Below are 17,426 nucleotides of genomic sequence, written 5' to 3'. Positions count from 1 at the left end.
TGCCTCCTCTCATCCCCCCAACTACACTGAGAGTTGGAGATTCCATCGTAAGGAATATCCGCTTTGTTAATGCGGTCACACACTGCTTTCCAGAGCTACGATCCCCGACATCCTCGACAACCTCCCTGGACTTCTGGCTGAAATCCTGATGACTATCATGAACATCATAGCCCATGTCAGCACCAATGACACCTCCCGTCAGCAATCTGTGCTGACGAAAGCAGACTTTCTCCGCTTCTTTAACCTGCTCAACAGCAGTGGAAAGCATGCTTTTATTTCGGGTCCAATTCCTACACTGGGCGTTCTTCCTTGTTTGCATGAGACAGTTTTCACCCAAACAAGTCAGGAAGTCGCATGCTGGTGGCTAACCTGCAGCACGCTGTACTGTCCTCCTCACGTAATTGACTATTTACATCACGTGTTTCCCCTCGCTCTTCTTCTTTCTCTTCTCTGCCCACCAAAAACAGCCATGCTCCTTCTGCTGTCACTAACTCCCCATTGTGGGCTGATCTTAGTGCTGCTATTTGGAGCCCGGATCCCTCTAGCTCTACTTTTAAAATTCCTGTGGTCATTTTGCATAGGTCCTTAATACGAAACAGACACAGCCGACACAGCAATAATAATAATTTAATAAAGATCCGGGCCAGAACCCTAATTCCAGTCTCAACTTCAGCTCTAAACCAGCACAGACTTTTTAAGATGGCTCTTCGCAATGTAAGATCCCTCTCTAACAAAACATTTATTTTAAATGATTTTATCTCTTCTACTGATTTAGATTTCATGTTTTTAACTGAATGCTGGTTACGTCCTGGTTATCACAGTCAGCTTGCTGAATTGTGCCCTCCAGATTATGACTGCTTTAGCCAGTCCTAAAAAAACCTGGGATGATCCTACCCTCCTGGATAACTATCATCCAATCTCCAAACTGCCTTTTATTTGCAAGGTTCTCAAAAAAATTGTCTCTAAGCAGCTTCTCGCTGCTGTGGAAAACAATAATACCTTTGAAAAGTTCCAATCTGGCTTGTCCAATCATGTTTTTATCACCTCAGAAATATTGCAAAAATATGATCTATTTTAAATTTTAGTGATGCAGAAACTGATTACTGTAAGAGTCTGTTCACTTGTCTTAATCAAAAAACTTTTAAACGACTACAGACTGTACAGAATTCAGCTGCTAGACTTTTAACCAGGACCAAGAGGTACAATCAAATCACACCTGTTTCAGCCTCTTTACATAGGCTCCCTGTTTGTTTTAGGATTGATTTTAAGATCTTATTGATTACTTTTAAGGCTCTTCATGGCCTGGCTCCAGATTATATTTTAGACCTTTTAATCCCTTATGAACCTTTACGTAGTTTGAGATCTTCAGACATCTGTCTCTTCCTAAGTCCAGGATGAAAACTAAGGGGGACAGAGCTTTTGCCATCAGGGCCTCGAGGCTCTGGAACAACTTGCCCGAAGAAATTAGGTTGTCTGAGTCAGCGTCTTCTTTTAAGTATCTTCTCAAGACTTCTCATTTTTATCGGAAAGCATATCCTGGTTATCTGCCTTATTCTCCTGTGGGGTGTATTGACATAACCAGCCTCCAGCACGTTCCAGCGGGCCCATGCAGGGCTCTCTGCCCTCTAGCCTTCACCCCCTGGTACTCCACTCCAGCCTGCTCACAGCTGGGTTTGTGGGTGTGCCTGGCCGGCTGGCTAGTTAGCTACCCCCGCAGGCGCTAGCTTGCAGTCGCTCCTGTTTGTGGGGCTTCTCTCTGCTGCTGTGGTGCGGGAGAGACTGTCATGACTCACTGTCAAAACACCCCACAGGAGAACAAGGCAGATAACCACAGGTTCCCGTTAATTTTATAATGGACATTTGTGTTGTGATATTTAAACCACCTGTCAACAGGTAAATAAAAGCCTCTTCTGTACGAGAGTCGCGCTCCTCCTGGTTCCTGTCTAGTTCGTAGCACTGATTTGCATCAGCTACCTGTAGCCTTGAGCAGATGCCTGGAGCAGTATATTTACTTTCACTTCTGGGTCACATGTCTTGCTTTTCTTATTTTTTCGATATGGAAAAATGAAAAAAGGAATTTACAAAAAACAAAATTGGACTGTTGTTTGAATTTTGAATTCAGACAACAAAAAATGGAAATGGAATGGAAATGGAAATGGAAAAATGGCTTTGTTTTTTCGTTTTTGGTATAAAACGAAAAAAACATGGTATTTCCGTTTCTTAGTTTTTTGGTTCAAAACAAAAAAGAAACTATCAAAATGTACACAGACATTCAATTGTTCCGTTCAATCTAGCAAACGAAAAACGGGTCAGAATTTCGTTTTTTGTGGGCATCAAAAAAGGAAAATAACGTTTTCCTGTTTTCATATTGAAGTGGGTAATCAAATTAAATAGAAAACCAAAACCAAAAACAAGTCTAATCTCTATTAGAGATTTTTTAAGATTTGTGCGCATGCGCTGAACGTGACCGCTGCACACACCTCACACGCAGCGCGCAGACTGAAAAAGACTTTTACTATCCGGTTCACCGGTGTTGACAGATGGCCTGTAGCCTGCATAATAATTATATAGGCATTATTAGACCAGAAATATTCCGAGGTATAGGCTATAGAAGGCCAAGTATTGTACTGATAATGAGATAACCTCAGCTTCATGTTTAAAAAGTTACACATCACACATTATCACACATCATTTTTGAGGGGGAGAAGAGTTTTACGTGTTTGTTGCCTTTGTGTGTGTGTATGTGTGTGTGTGTGTGTGTGTGTGTGTGTGTGTGATGTCTGGATGATGAATTGCTGGGTTACAAACGCAGTATGGACATAACCCCTACAGGTAAACCCATACAGGGATTAGATTACTAATGAAGCTGCTTTGATTACCATGGCTACTAGATGCCGCTGCACAACGTGACTCAAAGAGTCATTTAGGGGAACAAGAGCGTTATTTTCTCCTCTTATACTATTCATAGTGCATCACAGGACAACTGTCTAAACTCCAATGCTTTAAAACATATTGGGGAGGACGAAACATTATAAACGCTATTTATGGGCATTTTGTCCCTCCTACGACAGACTAGGTCCGTCTACCATCAAATTCCGTCAAATTGACCATACATTCTTTTATTTAAAAAATGCTTTACAAACTTTTTCTTTGAATCTGCGTGCTGCTGAAAGTACACGCTGCAGATCAGACTACGCATGCTCACAACGCATAAACTGCAAAACACTAACAAAAAACAAAAATAAGACTTGTTTTCTGGTTTTGGTTTTCTTGTTTATTAGATTACTAATTTCATGACAAAAAGAAGAAAACACAGGGCACATTTCCTTTATTAAAGCCTACAAAAACGAAAAAAAACGAAATTCTTACTCATTATTTTTCGTTTGATCGGACGATACACTGACCGATTTTGTTAATTGAGTGGTTTCTATTGATTCATTTTCCATCTTTGTGTTATTTCTTTTTTACATTTGTACATTTTAATTGTTGTCTTGTTTTTTCTCTATTGTTGTTTGTCTTGTAGTGTTATTGTGGCTTTAATAAAGTTGGTGAACAGAAAACAAACATCCCCATGGCCTCTTTCCTCCGCGCAGGCGCCAAGACGGCTTTTCCGGGTACGACATGTAATATAAATAGGCTGGTCTACAATACGACCGTCGGTAGAATATACGAAACCAATGATTCCCATATGTCCAGTGGTCTCCTTCACCTATGGTGAGTATCGTTAAAAACGTGGGGATTGTTTGAAAGTCAACTAGAAAGTCTTATGTAACTTTATAAGCAATATTAAGATAGTGACGTTAATGGATAGTCCTTGGACCTCATTTGAGCCTGCTGCTAACGGTTAGCCTAGCGTTACCCTGTATGTCTGTCCTCCGCAGTGCCCAGCCGGCTTGGTGAAGATGCCAAAATGGCTACCGGCAATTACTTTGGATTTACCCATGGCGCTGCCGCCCAGTACAGGTAAGGTGATCCTAGATACTCGGCTTTTCGGTTACAATACCCTGCATAATGTTTTTGAGCTCAAATGCTAGCTAAGATTATATGTTGTGCGGCATGTACAGGCTGTATGGCTCCCACTGCTGCCATTGTTCAAACTGGGGGAGGGGGTGGTTATCACTCTGCTGCTGCAGTTGCGTGTAAGGGGGAGTTCAGACTGAAAATTGCACTGCGTTAAACGCAAGGGGTTGCATTGATGCCCTTTGCGAAGCTAAAATAGTATACGGGAAGTCCAGTTTTAGTAATACATCCATGAGTTTAAGGGGTTATCAGACGCCAAAACACAGCACATCGATCTATAATATTGTTTTCCGGAATTTACAGCTCAGGTAAACGGTGGAAGTTCGCCATTAATGTTATAAATGAATCCACCACCAGGAATGTGCACTTGCAGACATTATTTTGGCCAACTCTGTGTGTTGCTGGATAACCTTGTATTGCATTGCAGTAAATGTTGAGCGAAGTTAAACTTATTTGCCAGAAGACCCCAGTGGTCTTATTTAAATGAATGAAGAGGCTGTGTTTTTGTTAGTGTCATTGGAGGTCTGAACACTGGCCTTACATTGCTAGCCAACAGAGAGAGCACACCATCGGTAATGTGTATGCCCATTCCTAGCAGTTGTGATAAAGCATACTGGCAGCCTATGGGTGGGGTTATGCTAAAAAGAAGTAATGTTTCCTGAGTCGTACACCTTTTTAGCTAACATTCTATTTATATATATATATCAATCACACACACACACACACACACACAGTTGTATGCAAAAGTTTAGGAACCCCTGACAATTTCCATGATTTTTATTTATAAATATTTGGGTGTTTGGATCAGCAATTTCATTTTGATCTATCAAATAACTGAAGGACACAGTAATATTTCAGTAGTGAAATGAGATTTATTGGATTAACAGAAAATGTGCAATATGCATCAAAACGAAATTAGACAGGTGCATAAATTTGGGCACCCTTGTCATTTTGTTAATTTGAATACCTGTAACTACTTAGCACTGATTAATTGGAACACACAATTGGTTTGGTGAGCTCATTAAGCCTTGAACTTCATAGACAGGTGCATCCAATCATGAGAAAAGGTATTTAAGGTGGCCAATTGAAAGTTGTTGTTCTCTTTGACTCTCCTCTGAAGAGTGGCAACATGGGGGCCTCAAAACAACTCTCAAATGACCTGAAAAAAAAGATTGTTCTACATTATGGTTTAGGGGGAGGCTACAAAAAGTTAGCGCAGAAATATAAGCTGTCAGTGTCCACTGTGAGGAACATAGTGAGGAAATGGAGGACCACAGGCACAGTTCTTGTTAAGGCCAGATGTTCAACAATTCAGCGCACTTTGCACAAGGAGAAGCTGTATGGGAGAGTGATGCGAAAGAAGCCTTTTCTGCACACACGCCACAAACGGAGTCACTTGAGGTATGCAAACACACATTTGGACGAGCCAGCTTCATTTTGGAATAAGGTGCTGTGGACTGATGAAACAAAGATTGAGTTATTTGGTCATAACAAGGGGCGTTATGCATGGCGGCAAAAGAACACAACGTTCCAAGAAAAACACTTGCTACCCACAGTAAAATTTGGTGGAGGTTCCATCATGCTGTGGGGTTGTGTGGCCAGTGCCGGTACTGGGAATCTGGTTAAAGTTGAGGGTCGCATGGATTCCACTCAATATCAGCAGATTCTTGAGAATAATGTTGAGGAATCAGTCACAAAGTTGAAGTTACGCCGGGGCTGGATATTTCAACAAGACAACGACCCAAAACACTGCTCAAAATCTCCTCTGGCCTTTATGCAGAGGAACAAGTACAATGAAGACCTGAATATCATTGAACATCTGTGGGGTGTTTTGAAGCGGGCTGTCCATGCTCGGCAACCATCAAACCTAACTGAACTGGAGATGTTTTGTAAGATGGAATGGTCCAAAATACATTCATCCAGAATCCAGACACTCATTACAGGCTATAGGAAGCGTCTAGAGGCTGTTATTTCTGCTAAAGGAGGCTCTACTAAATATTGATGTGATTTTTCTGTTGGGGTGCCTAAATTTATGCACCTGTCTAATTTCGTTTTGATGCATATTGCACATTTTCTGTTAATCCAATAAACCTCATTTCACTACTGAAATATTACTGTGTCCTTCAGTTATTTGATAGATCAAAATGAAATTGCTGATCCAAACAGCCAAATATTTATAAATGAAAATCATGAAATTGTCAGGGGTTCCTAAACTGATGGATAGTTAATTTAGTGTTAGAGTATAGTCTAACTTCTTACCTTTCTAGACGAATATCATTTTAACCATCTACTTTAGCTCTGTCTTTACCAGAGTTGGTAAAAGGATGCTGATGCCGGTGATTTAGCCATGCTCTAACTGTTTCCTGAGTCGGACACCTGTATCTCCTCAATGTAAACATTGAGCGCTGCTGTTTTTCCGGGGGGGGATTATGATGTTCCTGAGTCTGTCAAACCAAAGTCAATGCTGTTAACACATCCGGGGCCTTACTTCCCTCCTTCAAAATAAGATGGCATGCTTCAACAACTCCAAATTATGCCGTTAAGGCTCCTTAATTTCTATTTTGAGTGTATACCACCACCTGCTGGATGTTTGGTTAAACTCCCTTCTCATTTCAATACCTTGCAGAATACCTGCTGATGCATTGAAATTTGCAATTATGCAAACTTATATGTAACAATTACCTATAATACACACTTTGTGCAGAGTAAGATTTATACTATGAACACAAGTGTTCATGCATTAAATGGTCATTTTTGGAATCAAAAGACAAATGACTAGAGACAATGATTGAAAGGTCATGAAAATATTTAATAAATGATAACACATTTTGTTAAATAAGACAAGATGAAAAATGAACCATAAAAAATAAACCTGGGCACAAATAACGGCAAGAATCACTGTCCAGCTCCTCCTTTCAGCTCACACAAATCGTGTGAAACTACTTGTGGCAGTCGTCACACTGGACCCACTACACCAATCACTCTAAACTTTTCGAAGGGTTGGGTTTCCTGCACCCACCACACTGCTAAACCGTCGGCTCCTGTCCTCTTTCCAGCTGTGTGACCTACTCACAGAAAAAATATGTAAGAAAATATCCTGATTTATGATGGGTTGGCATGCAAAGACTGTTAATATTAAGTACATTACCGGTGGATGTCATGGGTCCAGCAGACGAGGAGGAGGAGTTGGACAATAAGAAAGCGCTGGAGGTGCGCTTTTTTTTTTTTTTTTTTTTTTTTTTTTTTTTTTTTATTAAAGAGCACACAGTATATGCAGGAATGTGCAAATATACAGAGAATGAAGTATAAAGAATATGTGCAGCGATAATGATCCAAATTGAATTGTTAATGTAATGTAACACATTGAGTCAGATGTGGAGCTATAACGTGTAGTGTTAATTATAGATATAATAAAAGCATCTACATTGGCATTTACATGTCATGCTATCTTGTCAGCAGGAGGGCTAAATAACGTTCCAAAGTTAGCCTACAATTTGGCGAGGGAAAGGAGGTCCCTTGGGTGTGTGTGTCTTCCACGTGTGAATTAGAATCTTTCCTTTTTCATATTTGCATGGACTATTGTAAACCTATTTGTTGAAATTCAACTGGCACTTGAACATGGAACACATTTGTTGCTGTTAATTATCATTTATATTAGAAAGTATACATCTGAGCTGATATCGAATTTTAATGGCCTTGATGATTTTGAAATTCAGCTGGCACAGGCCTGGGTTTTATTTCTGCTAGTGCATATAAGAAATATGCCGTTCAAGCTGACAGTCAATGGCCTTGATGGGTTTTATGTAAAATCAGTAGTTCATGAGAGAATCTGTGTTCAAAGTTAAAAAGATGATATTAAACAATAGTATTTGAATTTTAAATATACAAGAGGGGGCAGAGCAGGCTGAGGGACTGGCGATGAACGGCTGGAGCTGGTGGCAGGAGCAGCCCCTAGGGCCACTCTTCTTCTGCGGCTGGGGCAGAGTAGAGAAGGGACTGCCGGGCTGGTCTCTTCGGCCCGCTGCTGCTCTTTCTCTTCTGGCCAGAGCTTGGGCCACAACCTGAGATTTTATTAGTGGAAAGCCGTAAATGGTGGAATAATCTGGCCTTGGTGGCATTCCTCCTCCCCTTGCCAGTGTTGCGGAAGTAGTTGATCTTGGCCAGGAGGTGGACTAGGTCTGCTGTTATCAGGCCTGACATTACCAGGGGATGGATGAGGTAGGGATTGGGGGTAAAACCAGAGAAATCTACCTTCAAGGGTCCGAAGAAACTCTCATCCAAAGGCTGCAGGATGTGGGACATGTGTGGTGGCAGGCACAGGGGAATTATCCCCCTCCGTCTGTGCCGCCCGGACCAGCTCAGAATCCAGGTGCGATTAATGATCATCCATGACAAGCAGCACTGGGCACTCCTGCGCAGCGAACTTCAGAAAATACCAAACAAACCACTTCCTAAAAAACAAAACAAAAAAAACAAACAAAAAAAACCTCACTGTCCATGTACCCTGCTGGCGACTTCCCCTAGAGAATGTCAGGGACACTTCCTTGTTATTGGGGCCTCCTGGGTCTGTGTTGAGGCAGGCCAGCACGGTGATGTGGTTCCCTGGGCCTGCCTATAGGCATGCTTGGTCCCCCAGTGCACGATGACCTGTCCAGCTGAAAGAGGTTTTGTGCATAAGAGATGATGAAGATAATACATTTATTACAGTGATAGAAGTCGGTACAAGATACACATTTCTATCTCTCTTGCGTGTTTCACTGTGGGCTGCTGTAGCCTTTACGTTATTCTGACGGCATTCAATTTAGACTTTCGTCCCGTGTTGGAACTGGTACGGAAATGTTGCTTGGTCTGACCTAGTAAGATTGCTGTTGTGACTCTTGGGTAAAAGTGATGAGGGTGCTTATTCAGACATTAGGCTGACACATGGTATTGCTGCCAGATTAATGTAAAAGGGTGCATGTCTGAAAGGGGCTTTAATAACGAATAACAAATATCAGAGTTAGGGATGTCTTGATCAAGTTTTTTTTTTATTTATTTATTTTTTTTACCCAATGCAGATCCGAGTCCTTTTTTAGTATTTGGTTGGCCGATTCAGAGTCCGATCTGATAATTATATTTACCTGAATGTTGAATAAATATGTAACACATTGAAATAACAAACTACTAAATTTGGCTCACTTTAATTTTTACAAGCTACTTGATCCAAATGCTGATGGTCCTGGTTCAGCACTATTAAGTTTATAGGCTTAAACTTTATTTAAATCAGCTCAATGATATAACTGAGAGAATGCAGCTCCTGAAATCGTTCATGATCAGCTAGAGCGAAGATGTATCGCTCTGTTGGAAGTCTGGGGACTTGAGGGTGTGCAATATGGCCAAAATCTTGTATCACTGTATATGTAATTTTATATCACGGTAACAGTACATATCATGATACAGTAATTGTTCTGTTAAAAAAAATAACCAGTGACTTATTATTATTTATTTTTTTAAACTTTCATATAAACAAAAACAACTGCCTCACATGAAACAACCCTTTACTGTTCTCATTTGGAACCTTAATTTCAAGTGTTACAGGTTTTAAGGTTAACAGGAACAAAATACCAGTCTGGCTTCAGTCAGTCAGTAAGCTAGTGTGCAAAATGTCTGGCAATCATGTATATCCAGCTTCAATTTCATGCTGCCAGGTCATATTAGTGTGGGATCGTAAAAGTAAACAATACACTAAATCTGATCTACCATACCAGCAAGTCTTAAGCCTACTCTTAAATGTGGAGATGGTGTCTGCCTCCCGAACCCAAGCTGGGGTCTGATTCCACAGGAGAGGAGCTTGATAACTGAAGGCTCTGGCTCCCAATCTACTTTTGGAAGACTCTAGGAACCACAAGTAACCCTGCATTCTTGGAGTGCAGTATTCTAATGGGGTAATGAGGTATTATGAACTCTTTAAGATATGATGGTGCCTGACGATTAAGCGCTAGCTGTAGGTGAGAAGGATTTTTAATTTTATTCCGGATTTTACAGGAAGCCATTGCAGAGAAGCTAATATTGGAGAAATATGATCTATTTTCCTAGTTCTTGTCAGTCTACGTGCTGCAGCATTCTGGATCAACTGGAGAGTCTTAAGGGATTTAATCAGGCATCCTGATAATTGCAATAATCCAACCTAGAAGTAACAAATGCATGGAGTTTCATTTTGAGACCAGATGTTTGTGATTTTTGCAATATTACGTAGGTGAAAGAAGGCAGTACTTGATGTTTGTGTGAATTGAAAGAAAATTCCTGATCCAAGGTTTCTTGGGGGTGGCGCTGGAGGCTAGGGCAATGCCATCTAGAGTAACTTTTAGATAATGTTTCTCAGAGGTGTTTGGGGCAAAGTACAAAAACTTCAGTTTCTTCTTCTTCAGAAGAAGAAGCTACCCAAACTCCTCCTCCTCTTAGTAGGAAACTCTTATCTGTGACTGCTTTAGCTGGTGGAATGCAGACTTTGCTTGTTCAGCCACCAGGCTCTCCATCTCTGCAGCAGCTTTGGACTTCATGTAATCCACTCTCTCTGCCTATAATTCCAGTGCATCCGGAAAAGATTCACAGCGCTTCACTTATTCCACATTTTGTTATGTTGCAGCCTTATTCCAAAATGGATTAAATTCATTATTTCCCTCAAAATTCTACAAACAATACCTCATAATGACAATGTGAAAGAAGTTTGTTTGAAATCTTTGCAAATGTATTTAAAAATAGAAAAAACAAAAAAAATCACATGTACATAAGTATTCATAGCCTTTGCCATGACACTCAATTGAGCTCAGGTGCATCCCGTTTCCACTGATGATACTTTTCTACAACTTGATTGGAGTGCACTTGTGGTTAACAGTGCATGTCAGAGCACAAACCAAGCCATGAAGTCCAAGAAATTGTCTGTGGACCTCCAGACAGGATTGTATTGATGCACAGATCTGGGGAAGGGTGCAGAAAAATTCTGCCGCATTGAAGGTCCCAATAAGCACAGTGGCCTATATCATCTGTAAATGGAAGAAGTTTGAAACCACCAGGACTCTTCCTAGAGCTGGCCGCCCGGCCAAACTAAGCGATCAGGGGACAAGGGTCTTAGTCAGGGAGGTGACCAAGAACTCGATGGTCACTCTGACAGAGCTCCAGCGTTTCTCTGTGGAGGAAGGAGAACCTTCCAGAACCTCTGCAGCACTACACTAATCAGGCCTGTATGGTAAAGTGGCCAGACGGAAGCCACTCCTTAGTAAAAGACACATGACAGCCCGCCTGGAGTTTGCCAAAAGGCACCTGAAGGACACCATGGTCACTCTTTGGCCTGAATGGCAAGCGTCATGTCTAGAGGAAACCAAGCAACGCTCATCAGCTGGCCAATACCATCCCTACAGTGAAGCATGGTGGTGGCAGCATCATGCTGTAGGGATGTTTTTCAGCGGCAGGAACTGGGAGACTCCTCAGGATCGAGGGAAAGATGAATGCAGCAATGTACAGAGACATCCTTGATGAAAATCTGCTCCAGAGAACTCTGGACCTCAGACTGGGGCAAAGGTTTATTTTCCAACAGGACAATGACTCTAAGCACACAGCCAAGATAACAAAGGAGTGGCTATGGGACAACAAAAATAGGTGCGCCAAGCTTGTAGCATCATACTCAAAAAGACTTGTAATTGATAAAAGAGGAAAAGAGGTTGTAATTGGTGCCAAAGGTGCTTCAACAAAATACTGAGCAAAGGCTGTGAATACTTATGTACAAGTGATTTATTATTATTTTTTTTATTTATTTTATTTTTTTTAATAAACTTGATTTAAACTTCTTTCATGGTGTCATTATGGGGTATTGTTTGTAGAATTTTGAGGAAAATAATGAATTTAATCCATTTTGGAATAAGTAACATAACAAGCTGGCGTCGAAGGGACCTGTGATGCCTGTCCATGTCTGGCGCCGTGTCCGACTCACTCTGCTAGCTTGATAGCTAAATCTGCCTTCAGATAAGAAATTTGCTCTTCGCTCACCGCGAGGTAGGGCACAGCGCATAGTGCCAACACTTGCAGAGGCAACGTGTAGTGCAAAAAGTGCCCCAAGCTAACTTTAGCATTGGATTTAGTTAAGTTCTTAAACTATATGCCTATTCACAAATGGTGTAGCCCCATCTGACTGCTGACATGCATTACTTTTTTACTTTTCCTGGCGAGATCGTGGTATTTTAAATGGTGTGCGTTGGACAAAAAAAAAACCCACAACAACTACTCACTGTTTCACAGTCCCCCCCATCACACACTACCTCCCCTGCTTGCATGTGTCATTTCTGGCCAAGTCACATACAGCTGTTATGTCATTGGTTGTGCTTTTGAAAGGACAGCGGCAACCAAGCTCAAAGTTAAAATTATTTGAGCGGTTTTACCACTGATCATGTGTGGGGGGCCTTAGCAGTCACAATCTTTAAAATGATTGATAAATGTCCTTTTTGCTTTCTTAGATGTCGTACATTGGTTTGGAAAAGGTGAGAGAGGGAGGAAGATGGCATAGATGACAATGTTTGACACATTTGGCTACTCCCCAAAATTTTATCTTCGGCAATTCAAGCCCACTGTGACAGGTATCAGACCTGTTCCATTGTTTTTACATTCATACGGCTTAGATCCGGTGCAAAAAATGCTTAGGGCTGTGCTTAAGCCATATAATGGCAGGAAAAACCCTGCAGTAGGAAACATGATGGGAGGCATGACTTGTGCTTCCCTTCTTTACAAGGTATTGTTGTGGATGATTTCATTAAACAAATCTCTGCCATAACCACACCCCTAGGCTCTGACACGTTCTCAGGATCGAGTTTCATTAGCCAACTCAATGACAGTCGTGTCACTCAGTGCTCACGTGAATCTTCAGAATGACGGAAAAGTTGAACCTGAATAACCTTCTTTGAGCGTGATTTATAATGATCGGTCTCTGATGTTGTTAGCTAGCTAACTTGCTAATCACTGCACTGGTTCTGAGGTAAATTATCCTGTTTTGAAGTGTGGAACAATGACCAGCCCTATTACATGTGAAATACTTTTGTTGTGATCTAGCTAGTTAATTATATATTTTTTTAAAATTTTCTTTGCCTTTTCAGCAGACATGGAAAGCGAACATTACAGCATATTCATATTGGCTCTGTCATTATGTATAGCCTATTTGTAATTGAAAAAAGATCACCACGTAGTAGCTGATTGCATCAAGTACGTCTGTAAAGGGAATATTGTTGTTCCTCACTTCAAAACAAGATAATTTACCTCAGAATCAGTGCAGTAATTAGCTAGCTAACAACATCACTAATCAGACAGATCATCACGATCACTTTAACAACATATTAAAAAGCGTTCCTGTCAGCCACAAGCTGTAAACAAACTAATGACGCAAGTAGAACTACGACTCAATTGGCTATCTGGAAGTTTGGGCGTGGCTATGGCAGTGGTGCGTTTGGAAAAGTAAAGACGCTTCCCGGCGCCTGCCATCACCGCTGCACCCACCACCAAGCAACGTATCGCTAAAGTACGACCTTGCAACAGAGATCTACTCAGTCACAATCCATGATTTTCTGTTTATTGTTCAGCACAAATAATTTAATAAGAGCTCCACTGAGGATGGAGAATCTTGTGCACAAGTGTATTAATAATAATTAATTAATGAGGTAAATGTGATGATCAGTCATGATTGATTTTTGGGTGGTATTGCCTAGCCCTACTATACACCTCACCCACATTCCTGACACTAGTAACACATTTCCAACTTCAGACTGCCCACAGTCTACACTCAACCAACATTCACATTCATTGGCTCCCCCATCTGGACTGGGTGTCTTGTACTGTTAAACAGAAAATTTTGTTTGAGTTTATTCAATTGCTTCTTCACATGTGCAAGCATGTGGTATTCCTCAAGGATCAATTCCTGGACTAGTTCTATTGTTTGTTTGTTTTTGTTTGTTTTTTTGCCAGACACTGTTCCTATCGCCGGCGCGGTGGCATTATGTTTACGGGTTGTCCGCCCTATTCTCCTGAACACGATATCTCAAACGCCTTAAGGGAATTTCTTCAAATTTGGCACAAACGTCCACTTGGACTAAAGGATGAACTGATTAGAATTTGGTTGTCAAAGGTCAAGGTCACTGTGACCTCACAAAACACGTTTTTGGCCATAACTCAGGAATTGATGCAGTTATGACAAAATTTTACACAGATATTTAATGGGATACAACGATGAAGTTTTTTTTTTTTTTTTTTTTTTTTTTTTTTTTTCTCACTGACAATTTCACTGACATCATGTCAAACACTCTTTTGGCCATTATTCAACACCATAACACTGAATAGCTGACACTTTTGACTCAAAGGTTTATTGTGACCTCAAAATAGGTTTTTAGTCATAATTAAAGAACAAATTGGGCAATTCCAGATTTCAGACACATGTTGACTGGGACAATACAATGAGTAAACAATAACAAGCACAGTATGGGCTTTCCTCCATTCTACCTTTCACGTCCTGCCTCATTCTGAATTTCGAACTGCAAACAATGTATTGGAGCACACCAAGCTAATTGTGATCCTGTGAGTTTCACCTGCAGCTCATAGACTTCACATCTAAAAGTACCAGGAGACCACATTTTGTGTAGCTGTACTCTATAAGAATCCATCTTTTTACAAAGTAATCAAGTATGAGTACCTGTTTAGCCAATATATCTAGGATAATCCTTCATTAATCAACAATGTATATTCACTGGAATCATAACTGCCATTTAGCCAAAAAATACTTTTATACCTTTTTTTTATTTTTATTTTTTTAATTTATTTTTTCCTCATTCAATTCCTTCCAAGTATTCACTGCAAAGATGAGTCTGGATAGACATGGATGTAAACTGCAACTTGACCGGTTGGCGGAGGCACACAACTGAATGATGGCTGCATTTTTTTTCAAGCAGCACTAATGTCTGTCTGAAAGCAGCCTTAGGGTTATCTGTGGATAATAATTTTATTTAGAGTACTTTCCATGCAATGAGCACAAAGTGCTTTCCAAGGTCAAAAGATTAAAAACATAAGCAACATGGTCAATAATGTGCATAAATATACTTACACATAGTACATACAAACACAAAAAATAATAGATAAAAATTTCCCAAAAAATATAACCCAGCCATCAGCTGTTAGGAAAAGCCATTCTATAATTTTTTAATTTTTTTATTTTTTTTTAGGACAAGATTTAAAAGTAGCAGCGGCATATGATTGAATGCTCAGTGGAAGGCTGTTCCAGAGCTGAAGAGCAAGTACTGCAAAAACTCGCTCACCCTTTGTTTCTAACCTGGACTCTGGAATAGATAGAGACCTAAGGGGCCTGTTTGGACAGTACAGTGTGAGGAGCTCCGTTATGTACTCTGGCGCCAGATCATTCACTTTAAAATGGATTCTGGAAGCCAATGCAGTGACACCAAAATTGTGTGTGTGTGAGAATTGCTTTGTTTTGAACAATTTGAAGCTGTTCCATGGCTTGATTTGTTAAGGCAAATAAACGAGGCCTTACAATAATCGATATAGGAGGCTATAAGAGTGTGTATAATTTTGTGTTACTGGAGGACAGAACTGATTTAATTAATGAGATATTTCTCAGTTGATTAAAAACACGACTGGCTTACTTTCTTCCAGGCTTAAGCTATTATCCAGGATAACACCCGTATTTTTTGTATCTGACTTTGTTTGGCACCAAGGAGTAGCTGTAAAAAAAAATTTTTTTTAATTAATTAATACAAAAAAGTCCAAGAAATAATCCACAAAGAAATCCAAGAAACAGGGGAAGCAGGAACATGAGAAGCACAGACACCAGAAAAACCGCCGAACTTGGAACAAACGCAGACGACCTGACAACTGACGGGGGGGGGAGGGAAGACAGATGGGCTAAATACACAGAGGCTGATTAACTGACGAAACACAGGTGACACAGAAAACAGGCAGGAAAATAAACCAAGACAGGAAGTAAAGTACAAAATAAAACTGGAAATGACTAAACTAAACCTCAAAGCCATCTGTCTCTTTAAAAAGACGCACGCTGCCAGAAGAGATTAAAATTATCAATTAAAACTAAGTTGTGTGAGGAGCAAACTGACTAGCCATGTGTTGAGATTGAGCAACCTGCTAAAACGGTCTACATCTCGATGGAGAGAGGGGATCGGCCCAGAGATTAAAAAGTAGGGGTGTAACGGTACGTGTATTCATCTTTAATCCGTTCGGTATAGGACGTACCGAACGGACCGAGACTTCCTCGGATCGGTACGCCCTGTGACCCGAACTCTTACTGTCAAAATAGCCTGTTTATATCTACTACTCGCACTTGTGGAAAAGAAATTCTAGAGTGTGGAGCCTTTTGGCAGAGCACCAGTTGGGGCTCTGCCTCCTCCTGCACCTGTTTATCAGCTGCCGGAGGAGGGAGGATCTAAATGTACTTTTTTGATTTCCTGCTGTACCGAAAACGTACTGAACCGTGAATTTTGTGTACAGTTACACCCCTAATTAAAATGTTTTTGCTGTCCTTGAGTAACTTAAAGACTGTTAAAACTATGTCCAAAACATGTCACATTTTTTTTAAATATAACCGTTATATTATTAATATAACGGTGTAGACCCTCATTTGTCCTGGAGTGTTCCATCGGACACTGTTCTGGACACTGTTTTCAGAATCAAGACGTTTCGGCTCCCATACGGAAGTCATTCTCAATTGTGAAAATGGTCTGAGAACTCAGAAATTTAAGCTACTCTGTGTTGCTTAGGCCCTACCCTCAGGGAGTCTAGACTCCCTTGATTCTGAAAACAGTGTCCAGATGACTACGACTGAAACCTTTTCTACAATATTCTTTAATATCTTATTGTCAATTTTATATCTATGATTTTGTTGATCTGCAATACTTGCTTTTGCTATTTCTACTATGTTGTTTTGTACCAAAATACCAAAGCAAATTCCTGTGTAAACCTACTTGGCAATAAAGCTGGTTCTGACGTTATGTTGATGGAATAAAAAAGGTGGGACCCATCCACGAGAGCACAGTACAACACCCAGACATGTACAGCACGCACACACTAGAATTATCATGTCCATTTTTAAAAATGTAAGCGCTTGGGTGCATTTTGGATTTAATAGTTTTGTACGCTTTCAGCCAGAGACAAATTATTCACAAAATACTTTTGCTTTGTCTTACTAAGCAAATTATTAACAAACTCCAGCACTACCAAACAAGCCGGCCAACCAACACACACTGTAGCACTTGACCAGATTTTCAGCCAAATCTGCTCGCGTGAAGAAAATAACTCCAGTCTGTTCCATTCCAAGAGCCCTGCGCCCATGGTACTAACATTGCAGCAGAGAGGCTGTTTTCCACTGCCAG

The 17,426-nt window shown here is 40.6% G+C and overlaps 1 protein-coding gene across 3 annotated transcripts in view; it reads left to right on the top strand.

Moving 5' to 3' along the window:
• The first annotated feature begins 3,555 nt into the window (after window positions 1-3,555).
• Window positions 3,556-17,426, top strand: part of zfr (zinc finger RNA binding protein) — a 52,380-nt gene continuing 38,509 nt past the window's right edge. For all 3 annotated transcript variants that reach the window (XR_006377969.1, XM_044195647.1, XM_044195646.1), the window contains exons 1-2: window positions 3,556-3,714; window positions 3,882-3,963. Coding sequence is in view for 2 of the 3 variants with exons in the window: in XM_044195647.1 (XP_044051582.1) it covers window positions 3,678-3,714; window positions 3,882-3,963 (119 nt within the window). In the remaining variant the exon portion in view is untranslated. The remainder of the gene's footprint in view (window positions 3,715-3,881; window positions 3,964-17,426) is intronic.

This window comes from Siniperca chuatsi, linkage group LG5, assembly GCF_020085105.1.
Source record: "Siniperca chuatsi isolate FFG_IHB_CAS linkage group LG5, ASM2008510v1, whole genome shotgun sequence".
In the NCBI taxonomy this organism is placed as follows: domain Eukaryota; kingdom Metazoa; phylum Chordata; class Actinopteri; order Centrarchiformes; family Sinipercidae; genus Siniperca; species Siniperca chuatsi.
This window is presented reverse-complemented; position numbering and strand designations above follow the sequence as displayed.